Source organism: Blennius ocellaris (assembly GCF_963422515.1).
Source record: "Blennius ocellaris genome assembly, chromosome: 14".
Taxonomy (NCBI): domain Eukaryota; kingdom Metazoa; phylum Chordata; class Actinopteri; order Blenniiformes; family Blenniidae; genus Blennius; species Blennius ocellaris.
The window spans coordinates 18,606,502-18,629,812 of record NC_137663.1 but is presented as its reverse complement, the minus strand read 5'-3'; the positions used below and the strand labels follow the sequence as shown (position 1 = coordinate 18,629,812).

The following is a 23,311-nucleotide window of genomic DNA, read 5'->3' as shown; positions in this document are numbered from 1 at the left end:
CTTGCTCCAGCGCACGGGGAAAGTGGCCGCCGGGTAATGTGTGCCCTCGGTCGGGACTTGTAGGCGTGGAGAGCAGGAATGTGACCGCTACTTCCCCCTGCTGGAGCCTCCGGGCCACTGCGCACAGGAAGCACCAGTTAAACCACATCCAACTGTGATAGAATAGAATAGAATAGAAAGCTCTTCTCGGGATTCATTTCATGGTGTTGCTCCTCAAAAGAATATAAAACAATACATTGAATAGAATGTTAAAATATCAAATGAGTCTGAATACAATTTTAACAAGTAAATATTAAATAGCAGGTTTAACGGTGACTAATGTATGCATGGATTATTTGCACAGAATAATAATATAATGGAGAATTACATGATATAAAACCTCAATAGACATCACCATAATGAAAAACAAAATATGCAAAGTGAAGAAAACTAACACAGGAGTTAACTAAAACAAGTGACCTAAACCACACATCATATCAGGTCAGAATCAGTGGGATACTATTTGGATAGGAGATAATTAGAGAATTTTGCTATACAAAGGGCCAAAGTAGAATTTAAAAAAAAAATTGTTTATAGATTTCCAGACTTGGGGCCCCATAAAACGTGTAAAAACGTAACTTTTTTGTTTCATAGTTTTGCGTTAACCTACTATTCAAGCTGAATCAAAAAATTGTTCCACATGCTAGTTTATTGTTGTAGACATACCGATTTACTGCACATGCGCTCTCCGTCTAGTAGACTGACTTCCGGTCAATAAGTTCAAATCACATCCGATACTGAACTCTCAGAAACTCCGAGAGGTGATCAAGCATCCTGCATAGGAGCCAAGTCCTTCTTGATGTTCATTCTCCTTTTACATAATGTAATCAATGTATTTATTTCCAGGCTGCACAGTTGGCACTCCTCGCTCAGACGTGTAACTGACGACTGATGTGTCATATTATAATAATAATACTCTTGTAATAGATAAATTAAAGAGATATCAGGCTGTCATAAAAAAAAATCAGAAAACACGACATTCTTGATTAAACCATGTTTTATTATTCCTAATATTAGATGTAGATACACAAGTCAACAAACATTATCTTCGATTTGTAATGAAAATGCTCCACAGCACACTGACATCGTGTGGAAGGGTCTGGTATTACAGACACGTACCTGAAAATGGACAGCAGTTATAATTTTTGCAATAAGTTGCATTAGTAACAGTAGTAGTAATAGTAACAACAGTAGCAATAATGATAATAGCAATTAATAATAGTAGTGGTATTAACAACTCTGAATTACAGAGGAAGGAACAGACATTCGTCAAAAGTAATGAGAAATGAAGGGAAGGTGGACAGGCTTATCAAATGCTGCAAGACAGACCACTGAATGAAAAAATAAAAGCTCCCACTAGACAGCAAATACCCTGCCTTCTAAAAAAAGGAAGCTCAAATTGTCACCAGTCTGTTTTCACTCATATCTAATACTTAACAATTAAAAGTTTTTTTTTTTTTTTTGTTTCTCTTCATTAAGTACTCTAATGTTACAAGTACTCTTGGAACCAAAAACGTATCTCTTTGACATCAATAATACACACTTCCCATGTTGTGGCCAAAGCTCACCAGTAGCACAATGTTACTTTAAAAAAAAAAAGAAAAGAAAAGAAAAAAAAAAGAAAAAGATGCCATATGCAACATCAAAGTCACAGCCAGCTCAGGACATTTCCACAAAACTGGGTTGCCAGAGTCATTCTGCGTTATGATACAGTACAGTATTGTTTGTGAGAGCGCGTGTGAAAGAGAGAGCTTGTGTACCCTACGTCAAGTATGAGTTTTCAGTTTTTGCTTCAACGTGACCAATTTGGCCAAACTAATTTGAATCGTTCACATTCAAATGGACTGATAAGAAAAATACACTGTGTGACCTTTGACCTCGAGCTGCCCCCGTAGAACGCCGACCGGGGCGCTTCTTGGGGGCGGGACGACCTACAACAGCTCATCCGCCGGGATCGGGGGTGGGGGGGTGACTGCGCTGTTCTAAGCTGTGGACAATGTACGCAAACTGCATTGGCTCACTGATGTATGCAAATGACCTCATTAACCCCCGGAGTTTCGTTTTAAAGAGACTCGAACCGAACCGGCACGAGGAGGTCTGTTACACACTGAAAGGGGGGGGGGGGGGGGGGACTTTTTTCCGACACTCTCGATTTGAGCGATGTACTCGTTCGGGACAGGGAAATAAGGCCGACCTGTCAGAAAGTCCAGCTGGTTGTGCTTTCGCAAAACACTTTGGTGTGACATTCCTGTGAAGTGATCACTCCTCCAAGGCATCGTGTACACATCCAGGCAATTACCAGCTTTGAAGACTTACCATCAATATGAAATACAAAAACCACCCCCCCCTTAAAAAAAAACCGAATTACACACAGCCTCTTTTGAGTTTGGTTATCCAGTATCAGCCTGTTGCATTCACCATTTGGCTTGAGGTGACCAACATAAGAAACCAATAAAAAAAAAAAAATCTTGATTCATCAAGTTGTGCTAATCTACATTCGCAATATATTATGAAGGCCCTTTTTTTTTTTTATTCCAGACATTTAACACTATTTGAGGAAACCCACACACCTAGAATTGTCCATAATCCTCCAAATTAAAGATTGCAATGAACTTGATTTGTCCCAACTGCCAAATTACATGAGGTAAGTTGCTCTCCAATCTTGGGATACGAGGGCGATCTCAGGTGTTCTTCACACTACACGAGCACGCAAAGAGAACAACATGGCAACGTTTTTGGTACACACGTACAAAGTATAGAAACCTACATTGGAAGTCACGCCACGTACGGAAGAGCGCAAAGAGAATTCGGGGGATGGGGGGGGACTTCGCCTCCGTTCGTCGCCGCATGTGAGCAGAGCTTCCCAGGGTCGCCGTTGCTCGTCGTGTGCCTGCGTGTTTTTAATTATCCCCCACATACATTAGGTCATTGCCACAGGGCACGTTTTAGAACATTTGTATCTTTGCATTAAGAAAAAAGAAAGAAAGAAAGAACAAAACAAAAGAAAAACGACCCTCATTAAAGTCTGTTTGAATGGAGGATGTGAACAAAAATTAACGTTCAGTGTATTCGTGTTGGGTTCAAGTAAGGCTCAGGCTCGTATCCCGGTCAGAAAGCACGTTCTCCGTCGTCTGTGTTCCAATTTCACTTGTCAACCTCGCCTGTAATGAGATCTGTCCCATCTGTCCTGCCAAATCATGTGCTTGACTCATTTTATCTACAAAAATGCCTCCCCTGCCTTCACACCAGTAGAGAGAGAGAGAGAGAGCGAGAGAGGGAGAGAGAGAATGGAAATAAGAGATTAAAAGACTCAAACAGAAATATAAACCGTCATAAGAAAAACAATCGGTAATGTCCAGTTAAATGTACCGAAAAACCCCAAATAAGATAAAAGCCATTTTAATGAAATCATTCCTGTATTATTTCGTGTTTGTGTGTTGTTTTTTTTGTTGTTTTTTTTTTTTTTAATGTTTGAGTGCCGGAAAAGTAGCATCTGGCCACGTTTGAGCAGGAAAAACACAAACATGCAAATTCCACAGCACCACAACTCGCACGCGCGCACACACACACACACACACACACACACACGCACGCACACTAGAAAACTAATCTTCTCTGCTTTGTACAGAAAAATAACGAAAAGAAAAGAAAAGAAAAGTTGAGAACCAAGCAGAAAAGATCACTCGGAGGAAATAATCAAATACAGGCAAAATTAAAATTAAAATAAAAAATAAAAAATAAAACCACTTATTAAATATATATGTATATATATAATTTTCCCAATGAAACTTGTGATCACTTACTGCACACTGCTAAAATTTTATGAGCTTTATTGTCTTCTCAAAACACCTCATGAACTGTCATTCCTAAAAAATAAAATAAAATAAAAAAATACATACAAGCCCAACATTTGCCACTAGTTGAACCAAAACTGTTTCTCTCCACAACATAAATCAAGATTCATCTACCATCAAATTAATTAGTATTTGCAAACCAACAATTGCAAAAGATAAATAGCAATAATAATAAAGTCAATTATATCCATGAGGTTAATAACATCAATACCGGGAACAGAAATAGAGACTGATGCGATCCTTCCCAAAACTAAGCGGGGGTGGGGGGGGGTGAATTAAATCAGAGTGCAGCCGAGTGGTAAAGCCACCGTTCACGGCCTCGGCTCAGCTGATCAGGAACTCACTGAGGGGAAAAATGAAGATTCAATTTGGTGGAAGTGGGGACAGGGCCCGAACGCTTGGTGGCGGCGCACCGGTACGGACTCGTGGTGGTGAAACCGAACGAGGGCTTAAACTGCAGCTCAGTGTGAAGAATGAATCGAGTGAAACGAAAGAGCAAATCCCATAAAATCAATGAGGGAGAGAATCTGACAAAAAAAAAAAAAAAAAGAGAAGGGGTTTCTGTGACGCAGCTCTCGACAAATTGCTCGGGGGGGGGGGGGGGGGGCGGCAACTGCGAGCGGCGAGCTGTGACCTGTTTGTACTTTTTCTGTCTCAGTCTGTTGAAATTTAAGACAAAAAAAACAAAAAAAACTGGAATTTCCACTGATAATTTCTACAAGTGTTCTATTTCTTCTTGCCAAAGAAACTGAACCTCTTCTCGCGGTCCTTCTCTTTTCCCTCTTTGTTGCGCATGGTGACGCCCCCGGCTTCGCCGGCGCTGGGGGAGATGGGAGGCATGGTCATGGCGCGGCTGAGGGCCCGGGGGCCTACGGGAGACTCCCCCGCTCCCGCCGGAATGGAGCTCAGAATGGATCGAATCCAGGAACTCATCTCCGCCTGTCAACAGACCCAAGGAGAAAGTTTTAGTCCGCGTCATTATTCTATTCAGCCGCAGAGTTTTGTGTCCAATTATTTGTGGAGCACAATTGCGTTTTTTGCACGTCTCACCTCATCTTTTGCTTGAAACAGGTATTCTTTGCCGTCTCCTAGCCTAAAGACGAGGAGGAAAAGCGATGGGACTGTGTGAGACACGCCTCACTGTTTTATCAATACGGACATTTAAATGACTCGCACGGAAACGCCTGAACGATCAGAAGAATGTTTCCACGTCCTCTCACCTGAGCTTAAACACGTGTTTTCTCTTCTTGTAGCCATGAGCTATTTCACACACGGCCTCTCCCAGGCTGATGGGCACCTCGCCGTGGTATGGAATGCCGTTGCTCGCGCTCTTGTTGTCTTTATAGAAACCAAGACTTCCTTTTCTGAGGACACAGTAAACATTCTGCCAGGACCTGCGGGAGCAAACGAAGAGCGAGTAAAAATCGACGGGGATCAGACTTCGTTTCCTGGCTCTCTTTGCTGGAGCTCGTCCTCTAATCCGTTGAACCCGTCCTCCGTCTGGCTTCCGCCGTGCGACGCGACTTGCCTGGTCGCTGCCTTTTTGCTGTGCGACTCCATCTCCTGCTTTCGACAGAGCATCCCCTCCATGGCGTCCGGCTCCGACTCGGCTCCGCCCCTGCTCGGTAGCGTGGCGGACGGCTCCAGGCGAGACGATGCCAGCCCGCTGTCTCTACCCGGTCCGTTCACGGACTCTGACTCGGAGCCCTGCGGGTTCGAAGCGGGACATTAGACGGTGGTGAGAAGGGGAGGGGAGAGAGAGAGAGAGAGAGAGAGAAAACAAAAACCAAAAAAAATGCCAGACGACCGGTCGGAAAGCAGGGAGCAGCCATTCGCAGGAATATATGAGAAGCCATGATGACGTTTGCTTTCGACGGCACCGAATGATTACCTGAGAGAAAAACTGCACAAGTGTGGGTTCAGGATGTCCACGTAATCACACGGTGCAGCGACACGACACAGATTACAGTCACTGACATGGGCAAGGACCGTCATTAAGATAAACACAGATACGTGAAACATGTGTGCTGCACTTGAGACGTTAAAGTGTAATCTCCAAAAAGCCGGTGTGTAGGATTTGTCGTGCGCAGAGACGGACTGAATGTCAATTTGAGACGTGGGGGGGGGAAGTATTCGCAGTCCGGTCCGCACCAGTGGATCACAATCGGGTTGTAGGGAGCTTCAAGATACTCAAAGAAGAAACGGGAAAAGTTTTTGTCCTTCCCCATCCAGATTTCAAAACTGCGGTGCGAAATCGTTCGATCAGAAGATGAACAACCCAATTTGAAATGACCAACGTCTGTTTCTGTTTACAAACTGATTACGATCCACTGGCATGGAAGAGGAATACTTGAACCCCCCCCCCCATGTCTTACAATTTTGTTCAAGAAAGTATAAAAACATATTTAGGTGAATTTCAGAACTGTGCAGTTAAATAAACTATAATTCTACAGTCTAACACACAAACACATAAAACAAAGACACAAACAATCACAGTTCAACTCTAACGACTTGACCCAATACCCCTGAGATCAGGTATTTCATCCAAGATGAACAAAAAAAAAAATCTCTTCATTTAATAAATTGTACCAACATCAATAGTCAAACAAACCTTTAATCTAGTTCACACGACTCTATCAAACACCTCCACAGTCAAATAAAACGCACACACGTATATATATACATCGGGGAAAAGACTAAAAACAGACTAGAAACTGGTGTCAAACAGCCAAAGGTGACAAGTACACAATCACTCCTGTCCTGGTCAATACAAGCACATAAATAATAGGTGATGTCAGCGGGTTTGATCCATGAAAACGTTGCGTTCATGGATCTGCGCCATGCCTTTCGGCAGCAATGAGACTCGTGAGTGAATCTGTGTGGATCATGAGTCGACAAAGCGGAGCGATGGCTTCTCGTCGGAAGGAAGAGAGGCGCTGCGGTTGACCAGGAGCTGAGCGGAGGCTGTGAAGGCGACGTGGGGAAGCTACGGACGCAGACCGCGGCTTGGTACTCACTCGCTCCGGCTGCTTTGGCTTACACACACGCTTAGGCTCTGATTTCTTGCCCACTGACAACGGTAGCGATAACGACTGCTGGTAAAGACGCAATGGGAAACTGTTAAAGAGGTCTTTGTCTGTGGCAGAGACTTCCAACATTAACACATGGACTAAACTTCGATTATTTATGCTGAATTCACACAAATGTGACTCTTTGATCTACTGTTGAAATGCTTCAAGCTTGTGAATTTATGAATATATTTATCAACTATCATGAAAAACACCTCAGTATAATGTCTTTCCTCAAAATGCTGATATTGCGAACACTGCATTAAGAAATGCTGCATTAGTCAACATTTGACGACAATAATTGAAATGACATTCTGCTTCATTGAAATAAAGAGAATTATGTTATTATTCGTTCATGACAAAACAAATGAAAAAGACAGGGACACACACACATTGTATAATATCACATACGAGAATGTTAAACTACATAATATCGTCTTAATGTAAAAACTTTCAAAATAAGTTAACAGAAGAAAACAACACTGATAATGTCATTCTCTGCTAAGCAGCTCCTCCGGGCTGATCAGTTGTAAATATTTATATATTCAGCCTTGCAGCCTGTCCTCAAGTCTCATAAGAAAAATGGCAGATTGAAGAGCAACTATGTTCTCGTGACTCATTACTGTCAGTGATGAACCAAAGTGCCATTAAATCAGTCATGATTTGGGAACCTTTTCACATAAACATGGTTTTTTTTTTTTATTTAGAAGAAAAGTTTTTAGTTCAAAAATGTAAAAGAAGACAACATGGAGAAAAAAAAACCCACCATCAAGACATTACATCATAACTTACAGACCTGTGAAACATTTGCATTATACAACCAGGTGTTACCTGAGAGGTGTCATTGTCACTGTGTACTCCATTCACTGACACCGACTGATTGAGGGTGGTCTGGTCCAAACTGGTTCTAAGACGAAGGAGGACGTGAGTGTTAGTTAAAGGTTGACAAAGCCCGTCGATGTGCGCCGTGTTGCCCCCTGGCTGACCTGGCTGCCGAGTCGTGTGCTTGGCTCTCGGTCTCGGACGGCGCCACCTCCTCTGCCGGTGGCGGCGTCGGCGGTCGCCGGGCTCTTTCCTCTTCCTCGAGCCTCCTCTGGATCTCGTGCTCCTCCAGCTGGAAAAAAAAAAAAGAGAGAAATTCAGTCAAGCTGACAGATTTCCAGCAGCGCGCTTGAATGCTGTTCGCCGCCCGTCATGTTGGATGCGAGAGCCTGCTTACTGTTGTGAGCTTTTCCAGTAGGACGAAGCGCTCTTCCCACGCCGCGGCGAGTTTCTCAAAGGCCTCGTGGCGCTTAATCAGGCTTTCTACTTCGTCCACGTTGGAGCCCAGCTCTGCTGCTCTGACGAGCGGCTCTTGCCCTGCTAACCAGGATTCTGCCACGTAGGCATCACGGCCAAACTGCAATACCTCCAGCACTGAGACGAAGAGGGAAATTATTTATTTATTCAACAATAAAACTATCTCTCCATCGCTCACTGAATGACATGAAAATCAGTGTTGCTGGGGAAAAAAAAAAACCTCAAACATAAGTTATTCCTTCCTTTTCTTACACCACATCACAATCAATAAAACTCAAAGACATGTTAGTACACATGACCTGTAGAATGCTGCTCGTTATGCGTCTTGTCACCGTATAGCCTTTCAAACCGGATCGGCTCGTTTGTGTTTTATCTCCCATCTCTACCCTGAAGCGGCCGGCCCGTCTACAACATGGCATGTGCTGGTTTTTTAAGACTGAATATTCCCCCAAGTACAGACTGTGGACTACGTACCGATTTGTAAATGATCCATCTTGTCTTGCCACTTTTTGTTGATCTTGTCCCGCTTTTCCTGGAGTTGAGCCAGTTTTTCTCGGATCTAGGAACCAGGGAACACTCATTCATGAGAGAACTGAGCCGAGTGGACAAAAAAAAAAATGTGTATAAATTCTGCAGATGCCTTTTTTTTTAAACTCTGGAGTATTTTGACCGTACAAGAGATAATGAACACAAACAACTAAAAGGTACCTCATCAGCTGCATAGTGGTTATTGTTGATAAGAGTATTTCCCATTTCAAAACAGGCAGTGAAGCTGTCTGCCCGGGTCTCAATCTCTGATTTGATGTCTTGATGGTTGGCAATAACTAACCCTGCAGAGGATACGTCCCTAAGAACATAAAAAAAAAAGTGTGAAGAGGTTATATTTAGTTATATTGGTAGGAGAGCTTAACACAAAAGATTGTGGTCGCTGTAGAGTTTAGTCCACCTGGGGCTGTCGTGTGCATCAATCTGCAGGTTGACTCCGTCCATCCAGAGCATGAGGTCCCGCACCATGTTGAAAAAGCGGAATTTCTCCACAGTGTCCAGCAGGAGGAGCCTCCGGGCTTGACCGGCTTCGACCAGGCCCTCCCAGGCCGAAGTCACAGCATTTTCACTCCTGTGAATGTCATCGGCTTTCTCACCAGCATAGGCCTTTTGCAACCGCGCTGCATCATCTTGCACCTGGTTCACCTGCGAGACGAAAAAAAAACCCCTGAAACCTTCCGTTTTCATTTGTCACCCTGGGCTTCGTGTCATGTGGGATCTCTTTCTAACTGACCTGTCCATTGAGGGCCTGGATGTCGTGCTCAAAAGTGTTGTGCTGTCTGTGCAGATGCTGAACGGTGTTGAGATCGCGGCCGAGATCTGAAGGCAGTGCCTCGCGCTTCTCCTTCACACGCCCGAGCACTTCCATGGCGTCCTGATGGAAGCGGTGCAGCTCGTAGGAGGCCGCCAACATTTGCGTGCGCGTGTCAATCAGCTCCAGCAGGTCGGCCCAGGCCTCGTTCAAACCGTCCTTCCACTCGGCCACGCTCGCGTTCTCAGGATGCCCCGATTCAATCAGGTCATCTGCCAACCCATTTACGCCATCCACACGTTCTTGGCCAATAGTGCTGGTGTCACGGGCGAATTCCCGGAACTTGTCCCTGAGCATCTGTGGAACGTAAAATCGGGGCAAAAGAGAGCAACGGAATTATTTCAGTTAATATTCCCACAGTATCTGTGTCTCTTTCACTGAAAAACTCACTGTGACGTGTTCGTAATCTTGTCCCAGTTCATGGGAGCCGGCCACCACCTCCCTCTCAGCAATCCACTGTTCCAGGTCGTCCACCTCCCGCTTCAGCTGCGTCAGCCGCAGTCTCTCCTGCAGCCGCCCACGACGCTCCTCGGCCAGGTCTTTCAGGCCAGCGTACAGCTTGTCGACTTGGGCTTGTCTCAAAGTGATTCTTTCGCTGCGTAATTGAAAATGAGAGCATGAGAAAAAAAAAAAAAAATCAGTGATTATGGGTGTCCCAACTGTGATCGTCAGGAGACTGACCGCCACTGTACGGACTCACCTCTCTGGGTGTTCACTGGTGACCATGAGGCGGCTGCTGTTAGCCAGCTGGTGAATGGTTTGGGCGTAGTCTTCCAGGGCCTGTTCCAGGCTCTGGTGCTTCTTGACCATTACTAGAGCACTTTGCTCATCCTGGACAACGAAGGAAATAATCAACTTACTGTTAAAGAACCGAAAGGCCGAACAACGTGCTCCATGTCTTGTCGTTTGTCAACGCACCTTGGCTTTCTCTTCGGACATCATGTGCAGCTCTTGCTCTCCCATCCAGGCCTCCGCTTCAGCTGCGTCAGCATAGAACTGCTGGGCGCGGTTGGCGTCGATCAGGCGGGTGTGACGCTTGTCCGTCTCGCCGATCAGCTGGTCCCACAGGTCCTTCAGCTCGACAAGGCGCTCCTGGAGAATAGACTGTCTCTCGCCGTCGACCTGGCTCTGGGTCTGGCCTCGCCTGTGGATGTCGTCGATGCGAGGTTGATGGCCCTGGATCTCCTTCTGCAACGTCTAATTCGCAACAACAACAACAAAAAAAACCAATGGTCACTTTTAAGAATGGCTGAAACTTCAACCCTCCATATTACTTTGGATTCATATTTGTAATATTGCTAAATATACCTGGTTCTTCTTAATAAGCAGCTGTACTGTGGGAAGGTCTTTTCCATGATCTGTGGAGGTTGCGAGGGGCATCCTCTCTTTCACCCAGAGCTGAGAGAGAAAGAAAGCAACTGTGACTATCATGACAAAACGAGGCCAAAGAGCAACCAAAGTCCTTCTCCATTGCTTGTTTCTGAATTCAATCGTGGAGTCAAAAATTAAAGCCCCTCACAATTTCATCCTCGAGATCTCTGTTGAACTGATGTGCCTCTTTGGAGGCGAGGAGCTGCTGTCTCCTCAGCTGCAGGGGCTCTTGAAGGCCGGAAAAGCTGTCAGTGACGCGTCTCTGCTGACCGTCCACCTCAGCCAGTCCGGCGTCCTCCTGGGACAGAGCCAGAGCCTGAGACTGCAGGGACTGCACCTCCTTCTCCCTGACCTCCATCTGATGCTCCAGCATCTACACAAAGATCAAAGAGGAGAAGAGAAGAAAAATTCAACATTTCCATTCATGCAGTAAATGTATGATCTGAATAATGTCATAAAGCTAACTGTTTAACTGCGCGTACCTGGTGCTTCTTCAGGAGGATGTTCACGCTGGTCAAATCTTTGCCGTAGTCGTCACTATTGAGCTGACCTTCGAGGTTCTTAAGCCAAACGTCCAGAGCGGAGCAGCTCTGTGTGAAGAGCTCCGCCCTGTTGGCGTCGAACAGACACTGGGCCTTCGTGCGGGTCGTGGCCTCCAGCTCCTCCCACTGGCGCTGGAGGTCCTCCAGGGTCTGCTGGACGACGGGTTTCAACTCGGGCTTCTCGGCCACCAGTGCCTGACCCTCCTGGGAAGAGACGGAACACAATGAGTTTTAGTCTTCTTAATACGACCAAATATGGTAACGGCGCCACTGTTTCCCAGTGTTAAGAGAAATAAATGAATGCGTGTCCTGAATATAGTTGCATGGCCACACCTTATCGATCTTGTCCAGCCAGTCTTTGTTGGAGGCCAGCTCTGCCATGAAGGCCTGGTGCTTCTGCCACTTGCTGTGAAGATTCCTGGCCTCGTCATACGACATGTCCTGTGCCGTCAGCATCTTCTCATTGATCCACAACGTGAGCTACAAGGAAAAGAGGGAGATAGCGTTCAGCATCTTTTGCTTTTCACATTATTGTGCCGATAATTAGCGGTCGACACAAATCCCTCATTTCACAATGCTCTGTACTTTGTGAATTTGAAAATCTTTTACCTCCTGTCCGTCCTGGAGGAAGTGCTGAAGCTCACGGTTATCCTTGAGTTTGGCCAGTAGTTCATTTGCAGCCTTCTTGTTTTTCAGGTGCCTGAGGAGAACGAGCAGAGAGCTGAATGTCGGCCCCTCAAGTACTGAATTCTTAATACAAGCTTGCATCGACATCAGTTTTTCTAAGCCCGTGTGAACACTGGAACTAACCTTTCCTGGATTGAGTCAACTTTTTCCTGGATCTTATCAGCGTTTGCATTAGAGTCATTAATGAGGCGCCTTCCAGCCTCCACCACACCGGTTATCTTCTCCTCACTGGCCTCTGTGGTGGTGAGAAAGTCTTCGTGCTTTTTAATGGCCTCCTCTGCTGCCTGAAGACTGGTGGGCATCTCTGTGTGGGACAGCACGTACTCCTACACAGAGACGAAAGGAATGCAAAACATTTTGCGATTAGAGTCTGTTTAGATGTCTAGAAGTAAACCAGTGAAGGAATAAAGAAATTAATAACATTTTGTCTTTTTCAGTTTACATTGTCAGACTACATCCGCCCTAAAATTCTAGCTACAACATTGCAGTCTTCTTTAGTGAACAATGTTTAATTGTTCTCTCTACTTGAGAAAATGAAATAAGAGGCAGTAAAGCAAAGTTAACACATTTGTGATTACCATTTTAATTCAGTGATGAATAATTTATGCTTTTTAAATAATTTTTGTCCAATTTATATACATAAAAAAGTAAAATTCAGTAGCATGTCTTGATCATCTGGGATATAAATTGAATTTAAATGAAACTCATTAAGTATTATGAGAACATTTGGTTATTTGGCTTCGAGTTCGGTTCTGACCGTTGGACCTGCTGACTGAACTCAAGAGGCCAAAAGTTATTACAATTTAATCAAGGCACAGATTTCATTGTCCACGGTATATTTTTTCTAACCTGGCTATTGAGGAAAGCTTCTGCCTGCTTTGCGTCTCTGAGGAACGTCTGGAAGTCGAAAGCTTGGGCCAGAAGACTGTGTCGGTTCTCCCACATGCGACGCAGCTCATGCCAGCCGGTGTCCAATGCCTGGAGCCTCTGGGCCAAGAACATGTGCTGGGCATCGGTCTGACCTTGGGTGACCTCCTCGCCGACGGCCCGCATCTTTTCGTAGTCCTCTTTGTAGTTGTCCACCTCGTTCTTGATGCTCTCGTGTTGGGCGAGCAAGCTCTCCGCCTCGGGCAGAGAGGTGGGAATGTCCTCCGAGGCCACGGCGGTCTGCGTGCGAGATAACCACGACTGGAAGTCGTCCAGATCCCGTAGGAATCCCTGGAGCTTACTGGCTTCGCCCAGGGATTCTTCCCGTCTCTTCATGGTGGCATTCAACTCCTCCCACACTTCTTGAATCTCTGCCAAGCGCGACTGAGTCTCTCCGGCCTGATCTGGATGCTCGTTACCAAGCTTTCCAGCCTCATCTCTTAGGTCGTCCAGTTTGCCCTAAAAAAGATCAATATGTTCTATTAAAACGTTGGAATAATAGCAGAACACCTCATTCTTGAAACAATCCTATTTTGTCCGTATTTTCATAACGCTTGTGTGTAACCTCGCCATACCTGAATGGCTTCAAGGTCCCTCTCCATGCCAGTGAGTTTGCGCTGCAGTGCCATGACTCCAGCCAGGTCATTGCCGAGGCCTTGAGTGGATTCGATCACTTTAGTCTTTTCTTTCATCCAAGTCTGGATCTCGTTACACTCCAGGTGGTAGTTCTGAATGTTCAGAGCTGAATCCAGTGCTTCTTTCTTTTGACCGGCGAGGTTTTCAAACTCGCTCCATCTACAGGACAGTGGAACATACAAGGTGACGTATTTGTATCGCAAAAAACGTTCCAATGTAAAGGGGAGAGGTTTTTTTTTGCTTGCATTTAAAGGTTGAGTTCCGACCTGTTGTTCAGTTGGTCTCTTGTCTGGTGGATTTGGTCTTTATTACAGTTGTCAGAGCTCAGAAGCTGCTCAGCGACCTGGTTTACGTCACCGACACGAGAGCTTAGGTTGTTCATTTCAGGCTCCAGTGTCTCGAATCTGCGTAGAAATATCAATATACTATTAATGAAAAGTCTTCTCAAAATCATATTTAAAACATGAGTAACACAACTGAAACAATTAGGCATATGTGGTACTTTACCAAACCTGATGTGAGCGATCCAACCGAAATCCAATTCCACTTTTTTTTTTTAACCCCCCAGTTGCCCAACTTAGAAGAAATCTGAATGGTAACACATAAAGAAGATCTGCTGCATAGACAAACCTTTGCTGAACGACCTCCAAGTCCTCTAATTTAGTAGGAATATCCATGCCGTGTAGCCACTGCTCCTTCTCCTCTACCCAGAGCTGGCAGGCACCGGCTTCACTGAACATGCGGTAGAGGGCCAGGGCGCCCTCCAGAGCTTGGCGGCGAGCTGCCGACAGAGACTCCAGCTCTTCATAGCGTTGCTCTATTGCGGGGAGGCGGCCGTCAACCTACAGGAAGAAATGAACACAAGATTAGTACTGCAAACAGCATGTCACCACTGGGGGGAGAATAAAAAGCTCGAGCTTAAAACGTACTTCGGGGAAACGTATATAAGCCTGTGGCAGTGCTTGGGCCTGCTCATGCAGGGAGTCGATGACGGGGCGATGGCTCTGGATCTCCTCCTCGATCTCCCTCTGCTTGCGAGCTAAAGTTTGTGTGGAGAATTCATCGTGGCCCACCTCCGGACTGGACACCTGTCTAAGTGTCTCCATAATCCAAGCCTCCATGTCATTGGCATCTGTTTGAAATTGATGCAGGGCCACCGATTCCTTAAGGCTTTGCTCTCGGAGTTTAGTCGTCTGAGGAATTGAAATAAAATCTAAATGATCAGCACAAAAGCAATATGTGATGAAAGTACTTTGATATTACACATAAATGAAGACAAATAATTGGGATACACATTCACCTCTTCCAGATGAGCCCACTGTGCACTGATATCTTGAATCCTTTCGGTGACCTGTGGGGCTCCAAAGTGTCCTTCCTTCACCAAAGCCTCTCCAGCAGCAATGCTGTTACTGAGGGGGCCATAGCGGGCGGCCATCTCATCCCTGAAAGCCTCATGTTTGCTGAGTAGATGGAGGGCAGAAGTGAGGTCACGGCCACAGTCGCTACTCGCCAGGATCTGCTCTTGCTCTCGGATCCAGGCTGCCTCTTCTCCCACATCCCAGAGGAACTGCCACAGACGGCGCGAATCTTCGAGGCGATCTCTGCGCGTACCAGCGAGCTGACCGAGCTCTTCGTAGGCTTGACCCAGCTGCTCAACCTTCTCACTGACCAGTCCGGGCTCACACGGTTTGTAGGCTGGCAATTAGAAACGCCGTGACTGAATAGCACGCGGAGGACGCGTATAAAAAAAGGTGGACAGTGCAAAAGTGTGCTTGAAGACTTACATTGTTCGTAGGAAGTGAAGCGTTGTGCCGCTCCTTGCACGGCCTTGATCCTCTCTGCCTGAGCTGAAATGTCAGCCTCTACTAGATTGTGTTTCTGCAGGAGGTCCAACACGTCATGTAGGTGTTTACCGCTGTCCTGCGACTGTAGACGACCCTGAAACAGATTAAAAACAGAGTTCAGTAAAAATACTGTGATTTTATCATAATTCTAAAAAATTCATTCAAAAGACATTTAAACTCCAACCGGAAAACCAAAATGTTTGGAAAGTGAGCTGGCTGCTCTGTGGACCCTCAGATAACAGATGAGGGGGTAATGACCCTGAACAGATTACCAAAGTATATCTCTAAATTCTAGAAGATTAAATAACTGAAAATAATGAGTGATAATATACCTTGGATGAGCAGTACAGTCATGTCAACCAAATAAAACTCGAGTCCCTTTACATCAGAAAAGTGGCATTTGAGCCATAAGTGCAAACGCTAATGAAATAAAAGGCCGTGCTCCAAACACGATGTAAAAAACGGACAACAAACGTATAATTATCTGCTAATGGATAAATAAATTGCGGAGACATAAAGAGCATGCACGGCTCCCAGCCACCACTTTAAAGTACAGAAAAAAGTGAACTGAGCCCGTCCCAGATAAACAAACATAACTCCACCACCCACACATTACCTCAACGTTAATGGAGAGAGAGAGAGACAGAAAAACTAATCGTCAGAATGTCGATTCTGCCATGACTCAAAGTAACAGTCATTTATTTAAAGGTATTTCCGTGACAGATGACGACAAGTCCTTAAGTTAGTTATTCTAAGGTGGCCCAGAAAGGTAAACACTCATATCTGAATTCCACAAGATGCTTGTCAATGTGTAATTTATCACCTTGCAGGAGATAGTCCACGTTTCTTGTGGCGAAAAAAAAAAGAAAAGAGAAATGCCTGAATAACTGCTTTACTGCCGTTTAGTTCTTATAATGTCACATTTTTGCATTTAGGGGATTTATTCATCAAACTGTTAAAGATCTGAAAATATGACTTTTGTAAATAGTTCAGATACAGAAAATTGACGGGAAAATGTTAATTCCATGAAGCCATCCAACCAAACTGAAGTATCAGCACCATTTCAATTAATCCCCTGTAAATCCCATTTAGGAAGATTGTTGATGGGGAAATGTACATCGAGTAAAATTGCGCTAGAGACTGTTCCGACTATTCATGCAAGACAAATAGTAACAACTGCAATACCCTTGCTAATTAGATCATTAGGATTAGCACATTGGGTAGTTCTCAGTCACTCAGAATGAAAACGTTAAAAACTACCATCCGTAAAATATGTCATCACAGCATTTAAATGTGTAAGAGAGGACCATACAGCCAATGACTGAACTCTGCGCCAGTCAATCTCAGTATAAGCCGACAATGACACAACACCAGGTAGGCTCGGAATGTAAAAGGCTAATTACTGCCGTTTAAGTGCTGTCGCTAAAGCTGCTATCTTAAATGAGAGGATTAGTGAACTCCTTTTGGCTAATTTAAAACTGAACCCACAGAAGTCAAGGATGAAGGTTCCTGACTCGACAGAATTCCAACGGAACCGTTTACAACTGGCGCCAGGCGACGTGTTACTGCGTGCTGGATTCTACCTTCTCGTCTGCCATCCAGTCCATGATGTAGCGCATCTCCTCAAACAGCCTCTGGAGGTCGCGGTGGGCATTCAGGCGTTCCCTGCGCGCGGCGAGCAGCTCTTTTAGGTACTCCCAGAGTCGAAGCACGTTGTCCCGGCGGGCGAGAACGCGCCGCACGTCGTGGTAGCCCTCCGCTTCCAGCTCCTTGGCGACGGCCTCCACGGCCGCCACGCGCTCCCAGTACGCCCCGATGTCCGTCTCGATGGCCTCGTGTTTACGGGTGGCTGCTTCCACCGCTCCCAAGTCGGTTCCAAAATTATCCTAGTAGCAGAGAAGTAGCTCATGACAACGGATCTACTTTAAATGTTTCGCGCTGAAAATTCCATCGTACATGGTCTGTGTTTATATACGCGAGATCTCTTTCACTCTTACCTGAGACACGAGCCTCTGGTTCTCACTCAGCCATGTTTCACGCATCGCTGCTTTCCGGTCAAAACGGGCGGCGAGCATCTCCAGTTTCTCCTGCCGAATCAGCTCATTTCTCAGCGCCAGCTCACGTTCGTGTTCCGCCTTTTCCAGTCGTTCCCAGGCCTGCACAATTCAAAATGAGACTGGCGTCACCTCAAAGCAGCATCCGCATACTGCACATATGGGGGGGGATTCAATTTTGTTGAACTTCATTCAGATGCACCATAGTTGCTCTTGTAGTCAAACAAAACTTCCGAAAGAAATGAAATTAATCATTTTGATATGGGCTGTGGACTACAGAGAATTGCAGCGTGCCCTACCTTATTGATGTCCGAGATAAGTTTGCCCTCTCTCGGCATGTAGACTTTCTGATTGTTTGCTCTCATCTTGCTTTGGATTGTAAAGAGAAGAACCTCCAAGTTTCCCTTCTCTGTAAATCTGCAAGAGGAAATAAAGAAAACACCACCACTGCCGTTGAAGAGACTGTGTAGCATCACATATTTGTTTATTGTCGACAATTGTCTTTGGCGATACTGACTTGGGGGGTTTCTCCACCGTCCTGTAGGAGTTGAAAGCCTGGAGCTGGTTTTGCACAGCACTCAGTGAGTTCGCTAGCTGCCGATCGTTGAGAGTCACTATGGTTTGTTCGATCCACTGGAGCAACTCCGACGCCAGTGTCTCGTACTTATCTATCAGCTGGTCAGCCTCAATGGCATAGTCGAGCACCTGAAGCCATGAGCAATTTAGAAATTGCACAAATTAGAGAAACACACACAATGTACATCAATATTTCAAACACAAATGTATAAATAAGCATGACAAGCATGTATATACACACACACACACACACACACACACACACCTTGCCAATTCGTTTTCCCTCTACTGCCAGAGCTTTCATCTTGGAGAAGTAATGGTAGTATGTTGCCACATAGGTAATGATGGACTTCTCATCAGGCTGATCAACATTTACATCTGGGGGGGAAAAAAACAAAACAAAAACATGATGAATCCACATTTTCTCAATCAAAACTTTTTTACTTTTATGAAAAACAACCGGCATGACGGCCATCTTGCTTTTTGTGATGTCACTGTAGCCAACATGTGATGGGAGCACTGCCTAAGCTATAATTAATTGTAGTAATCTTCTATCGCCTAACTCTCTCCAATCTGTTTTGGGCCACAGCTTAGTGCCTTAGTGTTTCTGCATCAGGCCACGAGTGTGACTCACCGCAGCGCTTCATGTTTGCTGTGATGGACGCACACGCACGCGCACACGCACTCACTCACCCTCAGGGTCCAGCAGTTTGGTCAGGCCGAGTTCCTTCTCGGCCACATTGAAAGCATTCTGGAGATTGTAGTGAGCATTGGACCTCTTCAGATTGTCAAACTCAATCAGGTCAGATCTGCGGGAGGATGTGAAACAATTGTGGCTTCAATAAAGAAAGATGGCAGATAAGATCACAGTGCAATCAGGTGTGATTAAATAGCAATGGTTCAAGTTGACATACATCTTGTTCAAAGAAAGAAAGTCTGCTAGCAGTCTACTCTGCTCACAGAACAGACTCGTGAAGTTGGGATACTATGAGCTGCTGTACAAGGTTTTTTGTATTTGTGGATCAAGCAAACAGTGTTTGGTGTAACCATGGGAACAATCTCACCTTCTGTATGCATTGGAAATTATATTTTGAAACATTCATTCTTTTGCAGTTAACAAAAGGGGGGGGGGGGGGGAGAAAGAACATTTGCATACTCTCATTTACATTCACAGGCAAGCATTATGAAGTTTTACATAACACAATCCTCCTTGGTCTCAGCAACATCAAGGAAAGCAGTATTTGCATTGGCGTATCACCTTGGCTCTTTGTTCGGAGTCGGGAGTTCAGGCTACGCCGTCGACTTTCAGTTCAGACTTTACTTCACGCGTAAAGCCACTGAAAGCTGTGATACCAGTAGGGTGTGCCACCGAGTCATTAAGCATGCTTTTTTTATGGCAAATAAGTGGGTTATTATTTCTGTGATCTGGGTCATCTTACTCCCTATTTCACTTTCATGCTTGCAGCCATACTGCAGACTGAAGAGTGGGTGGAGCCAGAGCGGCCGAAAATAGAATAGGGGATAAAAACATTGCACAGAAGGGGAACGATACTGTGACAGGTACCTGTCATGAGCCAGACATGATCTAAAAATCAGGCGACACCTTTTGTAATTTTACAGGTAAACAGTTTATGGCAATGACATTGCTCTAAACTTTATTCCAGTGTTTGATATCGAGTACAAGAAGAGGTCAATGACCTGTGTTTGTGCACAATGGCATTGAACGCCAGGCCATCCCTCCAGCTGGTAGTGAAGTTGTGGATGTTGACATTGGGATATCTGTAGAAGACAGATTAGAATAGATTAATCATTAACCAAACACAGAAAGACACATCATCATCATCATCATCGTCATCTCCTTTGGAGAGAGCGCGAACACCATATATGGCTAAATGCATTGGCAGGAGTTATACTGTTTGATTAAGCGCTCCCTTCATCTCTTGTCTACTGCGGCTCTCTCACCCAGCAGTTTTCATTTGGCACCAAAGCAGCAGGGCATCTTTCGCCGACTTCTTCTCCTTGTTGTCCTCCGTCTCCACACTGATGTCTTGAATCTGCCATGAAAGCGTTTACCAAGGAGGGGTCACATTATTATCCACAGCTAATAAAGTGATAGATCGGTTCTGATGTAGTTATTTTTTTTTAAGAGCAGCAATTTTCTTTTTAAATGACAATGAGTTGAAAATGAAAACAATAGCATGAAGAGATCCCTCGTGTGATTCACTGGCAGAGCTTTCTCATTGAATTCGTTTGAGCCTGTTGCTGAGAAACCACTTCTTTATTTGTTACCTGGAAGCGAAGGATGATGGTCCAGATGAGACCGAGGGTGAGACGGTGATTCCCGTCCACGATGTCATGTGAACCCATGTTTTCCAGATGGACCTTCTGCTCCTTCAGAAACTGCAGCGCTTTGTCGACATTCTCCAGGCAGTGGATACGCATGCGGCCCTTGGTGGGTTTTGGCTTTGGAGAGCACAGAGGAACGGAAACAGGAACCGAGTTGATATTGTTGAACTCACTCAACAACAAAAAAATGTCATAAAAGGCAACGGAGCTGGCAAGAAACCAGGAAAACAAAGACACGGGAGAAGTTAAATCATATGTAAAGAAAAGGGATGTGAAGCATATGATTTCTCTTTCCTGCCGACGTGCGGTGCCTGCTTGAGGGTCATGCCGAGTGTCAGGGTCAGGACTGGGTTGAGTTTTCTTAGCGATACTCACCAGCTGTTCTCCAGAGAGCACTTCCAGGAGGCGAATGAGCATGCGGCCATCCCGCAGGTCTGTGTACAAGTCGCCGATGCGACAGGTCACCCGGCTTAAGTGGGAGTTCACCCATTTGGTAAAGGTCTTCTTCTGTACTGCTTCACGCTCATCTGCAAAAAACAAGAAATAAAGGGGGGGGGGGGTTGAAGTCACATTACATCAATTAAAAAAAAGACTAACCTGAGGTTCCACTGACCTCAAAAATCACAACAATCGGACTGTTACAAGAAATCAGTTTAGTGCTAAATAAACAGCAAATCAGTCAGCAGTTTTGTGCAGGCAGGATCCAGTAAATATAAGAATTTAAGCACCTGTCCTGTGCAGTTCATTCCACAGGAAAAGCTATGCCATTAAGTCTTCAGGATCACTGCATTGACAGCTTAGTGAGGGGTTTTCACTCTTCACGCCAACGTTTGCTGAAGGCAAAGCGCACTCGTATTGCTACTAACGAAACATTGTTAAGAGACAATCCAATTTTTGTTTTCGTTACACCGCAGGAGGAAGACTAAAAAAAGAATCACAATAAATTAAGCTGCAACAGCAGCTCAGACATATGGACAAGGGGGGTAAGAAGCTAATCCTGCTCCACCACCTAACAAGGTGACCTCATTTCTAGGACACAAGGTCTCTGTGCCTTTTGAAGGCACAATTCTACCACAGCACTTGCAGCAGTCAAACTATCACAGACCAAGAAGGAGCAACTGTTGGAACCAAATACTCACAGACTCCATAATGATGACTTAAGTCATCGCTTCAAATTTTAGTGTGAAAAATGTTCTTCTTTACTTGTTATATAACACGACTTCATATATGAAGAAGGTTACTTGGGCTTCTCCCATACAAGTTACTACTTTATTCAAATACTACGACTTTAAGAGTAGAGACTTGAAACCTCAAAGCCATGTACAAATATTGTGTCAGTTCATCGCAGAACCATGAAGCATGGCAGACTGTGAAGACCAACATGCTTGAACAAGTGATATCAAACAAGATCCACAAAGTTTGATCAGAAGTTAAGAAGTAAACCTAAATGGGAAACAATGATCCAAATTATTATGATATCCACATGGTGCAGCGCTGCATAACAGTGATTAAAATGAGATTCAGAAAATACCCAAATCATGTGAAAATAATCATAAATTTGAAAATAAGGATTCTAAACTTTCGACTAATAGGTGTCAGTTAACAAAAAAAAAAAAGAGATGTGAACACATACTGACCAAAGATGTTGAGTCATTAACCACTACCAACTGTTAGCTAAAAAAAAAGAGGAAAAAAAGAACATTTGGATAGGAGGAAGAACACAGGCCACAGGGTTCAACCTGTTGCAACTTTAAGCTGCCTCCTTTGTACAACGCGATTCTTGTGCTTACAAATAGGTATGTAAAGTAGCAGTTTGGTAACTGGGCTTCGTCGACGTCTATCAATGTTTCACCATCATGCTTCAGCGTTCGTATAATCAGTGAAGTCTCAAGTTTTACCTTTTCCAGACTGGCACTTCTGGAGATATTGCACAGCTTGACATTCAACACTGACGAAAATATATCAACAGCAAGTCCTTGTTGCGAGTCAAGCTCCGTGATAAAATGTCAATGGACTGCAGATCGCCTTTCCTTTACTTGTTTATCTCTTCAGAAAACTGAGTCAGATGTTGTTTCGTGCCACGTCTGGCTCTCTTACAGTCTCTGCAACAGGAAGGGGCAGCTGAACAACTCATAGAAATTGACAGGAGATGAAAGCAGCTTCATCAAATGGTGAAAGGAAAAGAGCATATGGGGGGGGGGGGGGGGGGGGGGTGCGACATTGTTCTCACTGAAATAGTGAGCTTGTGTTTATCTGCTTGAACAGATGAACCCGCACATCAAAATGCAAGAATGCAGATGAACAGAAAGATAGCGAGAGAGCTGGAAAATGACAGACCTTTGCTGCTTCTTGTGTATTTGACTCTCCGGATTAAAGACAACCATACATTCTCCCCAGAAACCTCTCAAACCCCTTGACTTTCTCATACTTTGGTCTTTTTTTTCCCTTCAATGTAATAAACTCCGGTAAGTGGCTCTTGAAAGTATGAGGAAAATGTGTGAAAGCTATAGAGGGTGGCAGATATTTGTGTCGAAATGCAAACTATGTCTTGTCAATACCAAACATGATTCAAGAAACAAGGTGGTGGCATGCAAGCTGCCTGCTTGTCACTGGCAGTGAGAGAGAATAGATACAGCTAAACAATGAAGCTCCTTCAAAAAAGAAACGTCTTCAAATGGAACATTTTAGTCAGAGACTGATAAAATAATCCA

The 23,311-nt window shown here is 44.8% G+C and overlaps 1 protein-coding gene across 1 annotated transcript in view; it reads right to left on the bottom strand.

The window, feature by feature from the left end:
• Positions 1 to 3,987: 3,987 nt before the first annotated feature.
• Positions 3,988 to 23,311, bottom strand: part of sptbn2 (spectrin, beta, non-erythrocytic 2) — a 39,871-nt gene continuing 20,547 nt past the window's right edge. Inside the window, exons 3-40 of the mRNA XM_080509467.1 lie at positions 20,976 to 21,127; positions 20,544 to 20,717; positions 20,217 to 20,308; positions 19,953 to 20,033; positions 18,948 to 19,063; positions 18,520 to 18,632; positions 18,196 to 18,383; positions 17,978 to 18,095; positions 17,622 to 17,780; positions 17,208 to 17,510; positions 15,565 to 15,718; positions 15,081 to 15,475; positions 14,710 to 14,973; positions 14,411 to 14,622; positions 14,047 to 14,184; positions 13,720 to 13,939; positions 13,067 to 13,603; positions 12,341 to 12,543; positions 12,140 to 12,230; positions 11,864 to 12,010; positions 11,471 to 11,734; positions 11,137 to 11,361; positions 10,926 to 11,015; positions 10,536 to 10,814; positions 10,318 to 10,448; positions 10,008 to 10,212; positions 9,540 to 9,914; positions 9,207 to 9,451; positions 8,969 to 9,107; positions 8,735 to 8,819; positions 8,181 to 8,377; positions 7,948 to 8,075; positions 7,793 to 7,868; positions 6,911 to 6,985; positions 5,383 to 5,600; positions 5,114 to 5,287; positions 4,944 to 4,986; positions 3,988 to 4,832 (exon numbers count right to left, since the gene is read on the bottom strand). Of these exons, the coding sequence (XP_080365593.1) occupies positions 4,620 to 4,832; positions 4,944 to 4,986; positions 5,114 to 5,287; positions 5,383 to 5,600; positions 6,911 to 6,985; positions 7,793 to 7,868; positions 7,948 to 8,075; positions 8,181 to 8,377; positions 8,735 to 8,819; positions 8,969 to 9,107; positions 9,207 to 9,451; positions 9,540 to 9,914; positions 10,008 to 10,212; positions 10,318 to 10,448; positions 10,536 to 10,814; positions 10,926 to 11,015; positions 11,137 to 11,361; positions 11,471 to 11,734; positions 11,864 to 12,010; positions 12,140 to 12,230; positions 12,341 to 12,543; positions 13,067 to 13,603; positions 13,720 to 13,939; positions 14,047 to 14,184; positions 14,411 to 14,622; positions 14,710 to 14,973; positions 15,081 to 15,475; positions 15,565 to 15,718; positions 17,208 to 17,510; positions 17,622 to 17,780; positions 17,978 to 18,095; positions 18,196 to 18,383; positions 18,520 to 18,632; positions 18,948 to 19,063; positions 19,953 to 20,033; positions 20,217 to 20,308; positions 20,544 to 20,717; positions 20,976 to 21,127 (7,019 nt within the window). The 3' untranslated portion in view covers positions 3,988 to 4,619. The remainder of the gene's footprint in view (positions 4,833 to 4,943; positions 4,987 to 5,113; positions 5,288 to 5,382; positions 5,601 to 6,910; positions 6,986 to 7,792; positions 7,869 to 7,947; positions 8,076 to 8,180; positions 8,378 to 8,734; positions 8,820 to 8,968; positions 9,108 to 9,206; positions 9,452 to 9,539; positions 9,915 to 10,007; positions 10,213 to 10,317; positions 10,449 to 10,535; positions 10,815 to 10,925; positions 11,016 to 11,136; positions 11,362 to 11,470; positions 11,735 to 11,863; positions 12,011 to 12,139; positions 12,231 to 12,340; positions 12,544 to 13,066; positions 13,604 to 13,719; positions 13,940 to 14,046; positions 14,185 to 14,410; positions 14,623 to 14,709; positions 14,974 to 15,080; positions 15,476 to 15,564; positions 15,719 to 17,207; positions 17,511 to 17,621; positions 17,781 to 17,977; positions 18,096 to 18,195; positions 18,384 to 18,519; positions 18,633 to 18,947; positions 19,064 to 19,952; positions 20,034 to 20,216; positions 20,309 to 20,543; positions 20,718 to 20,975; positions 21,128 to 23,311) is intronic.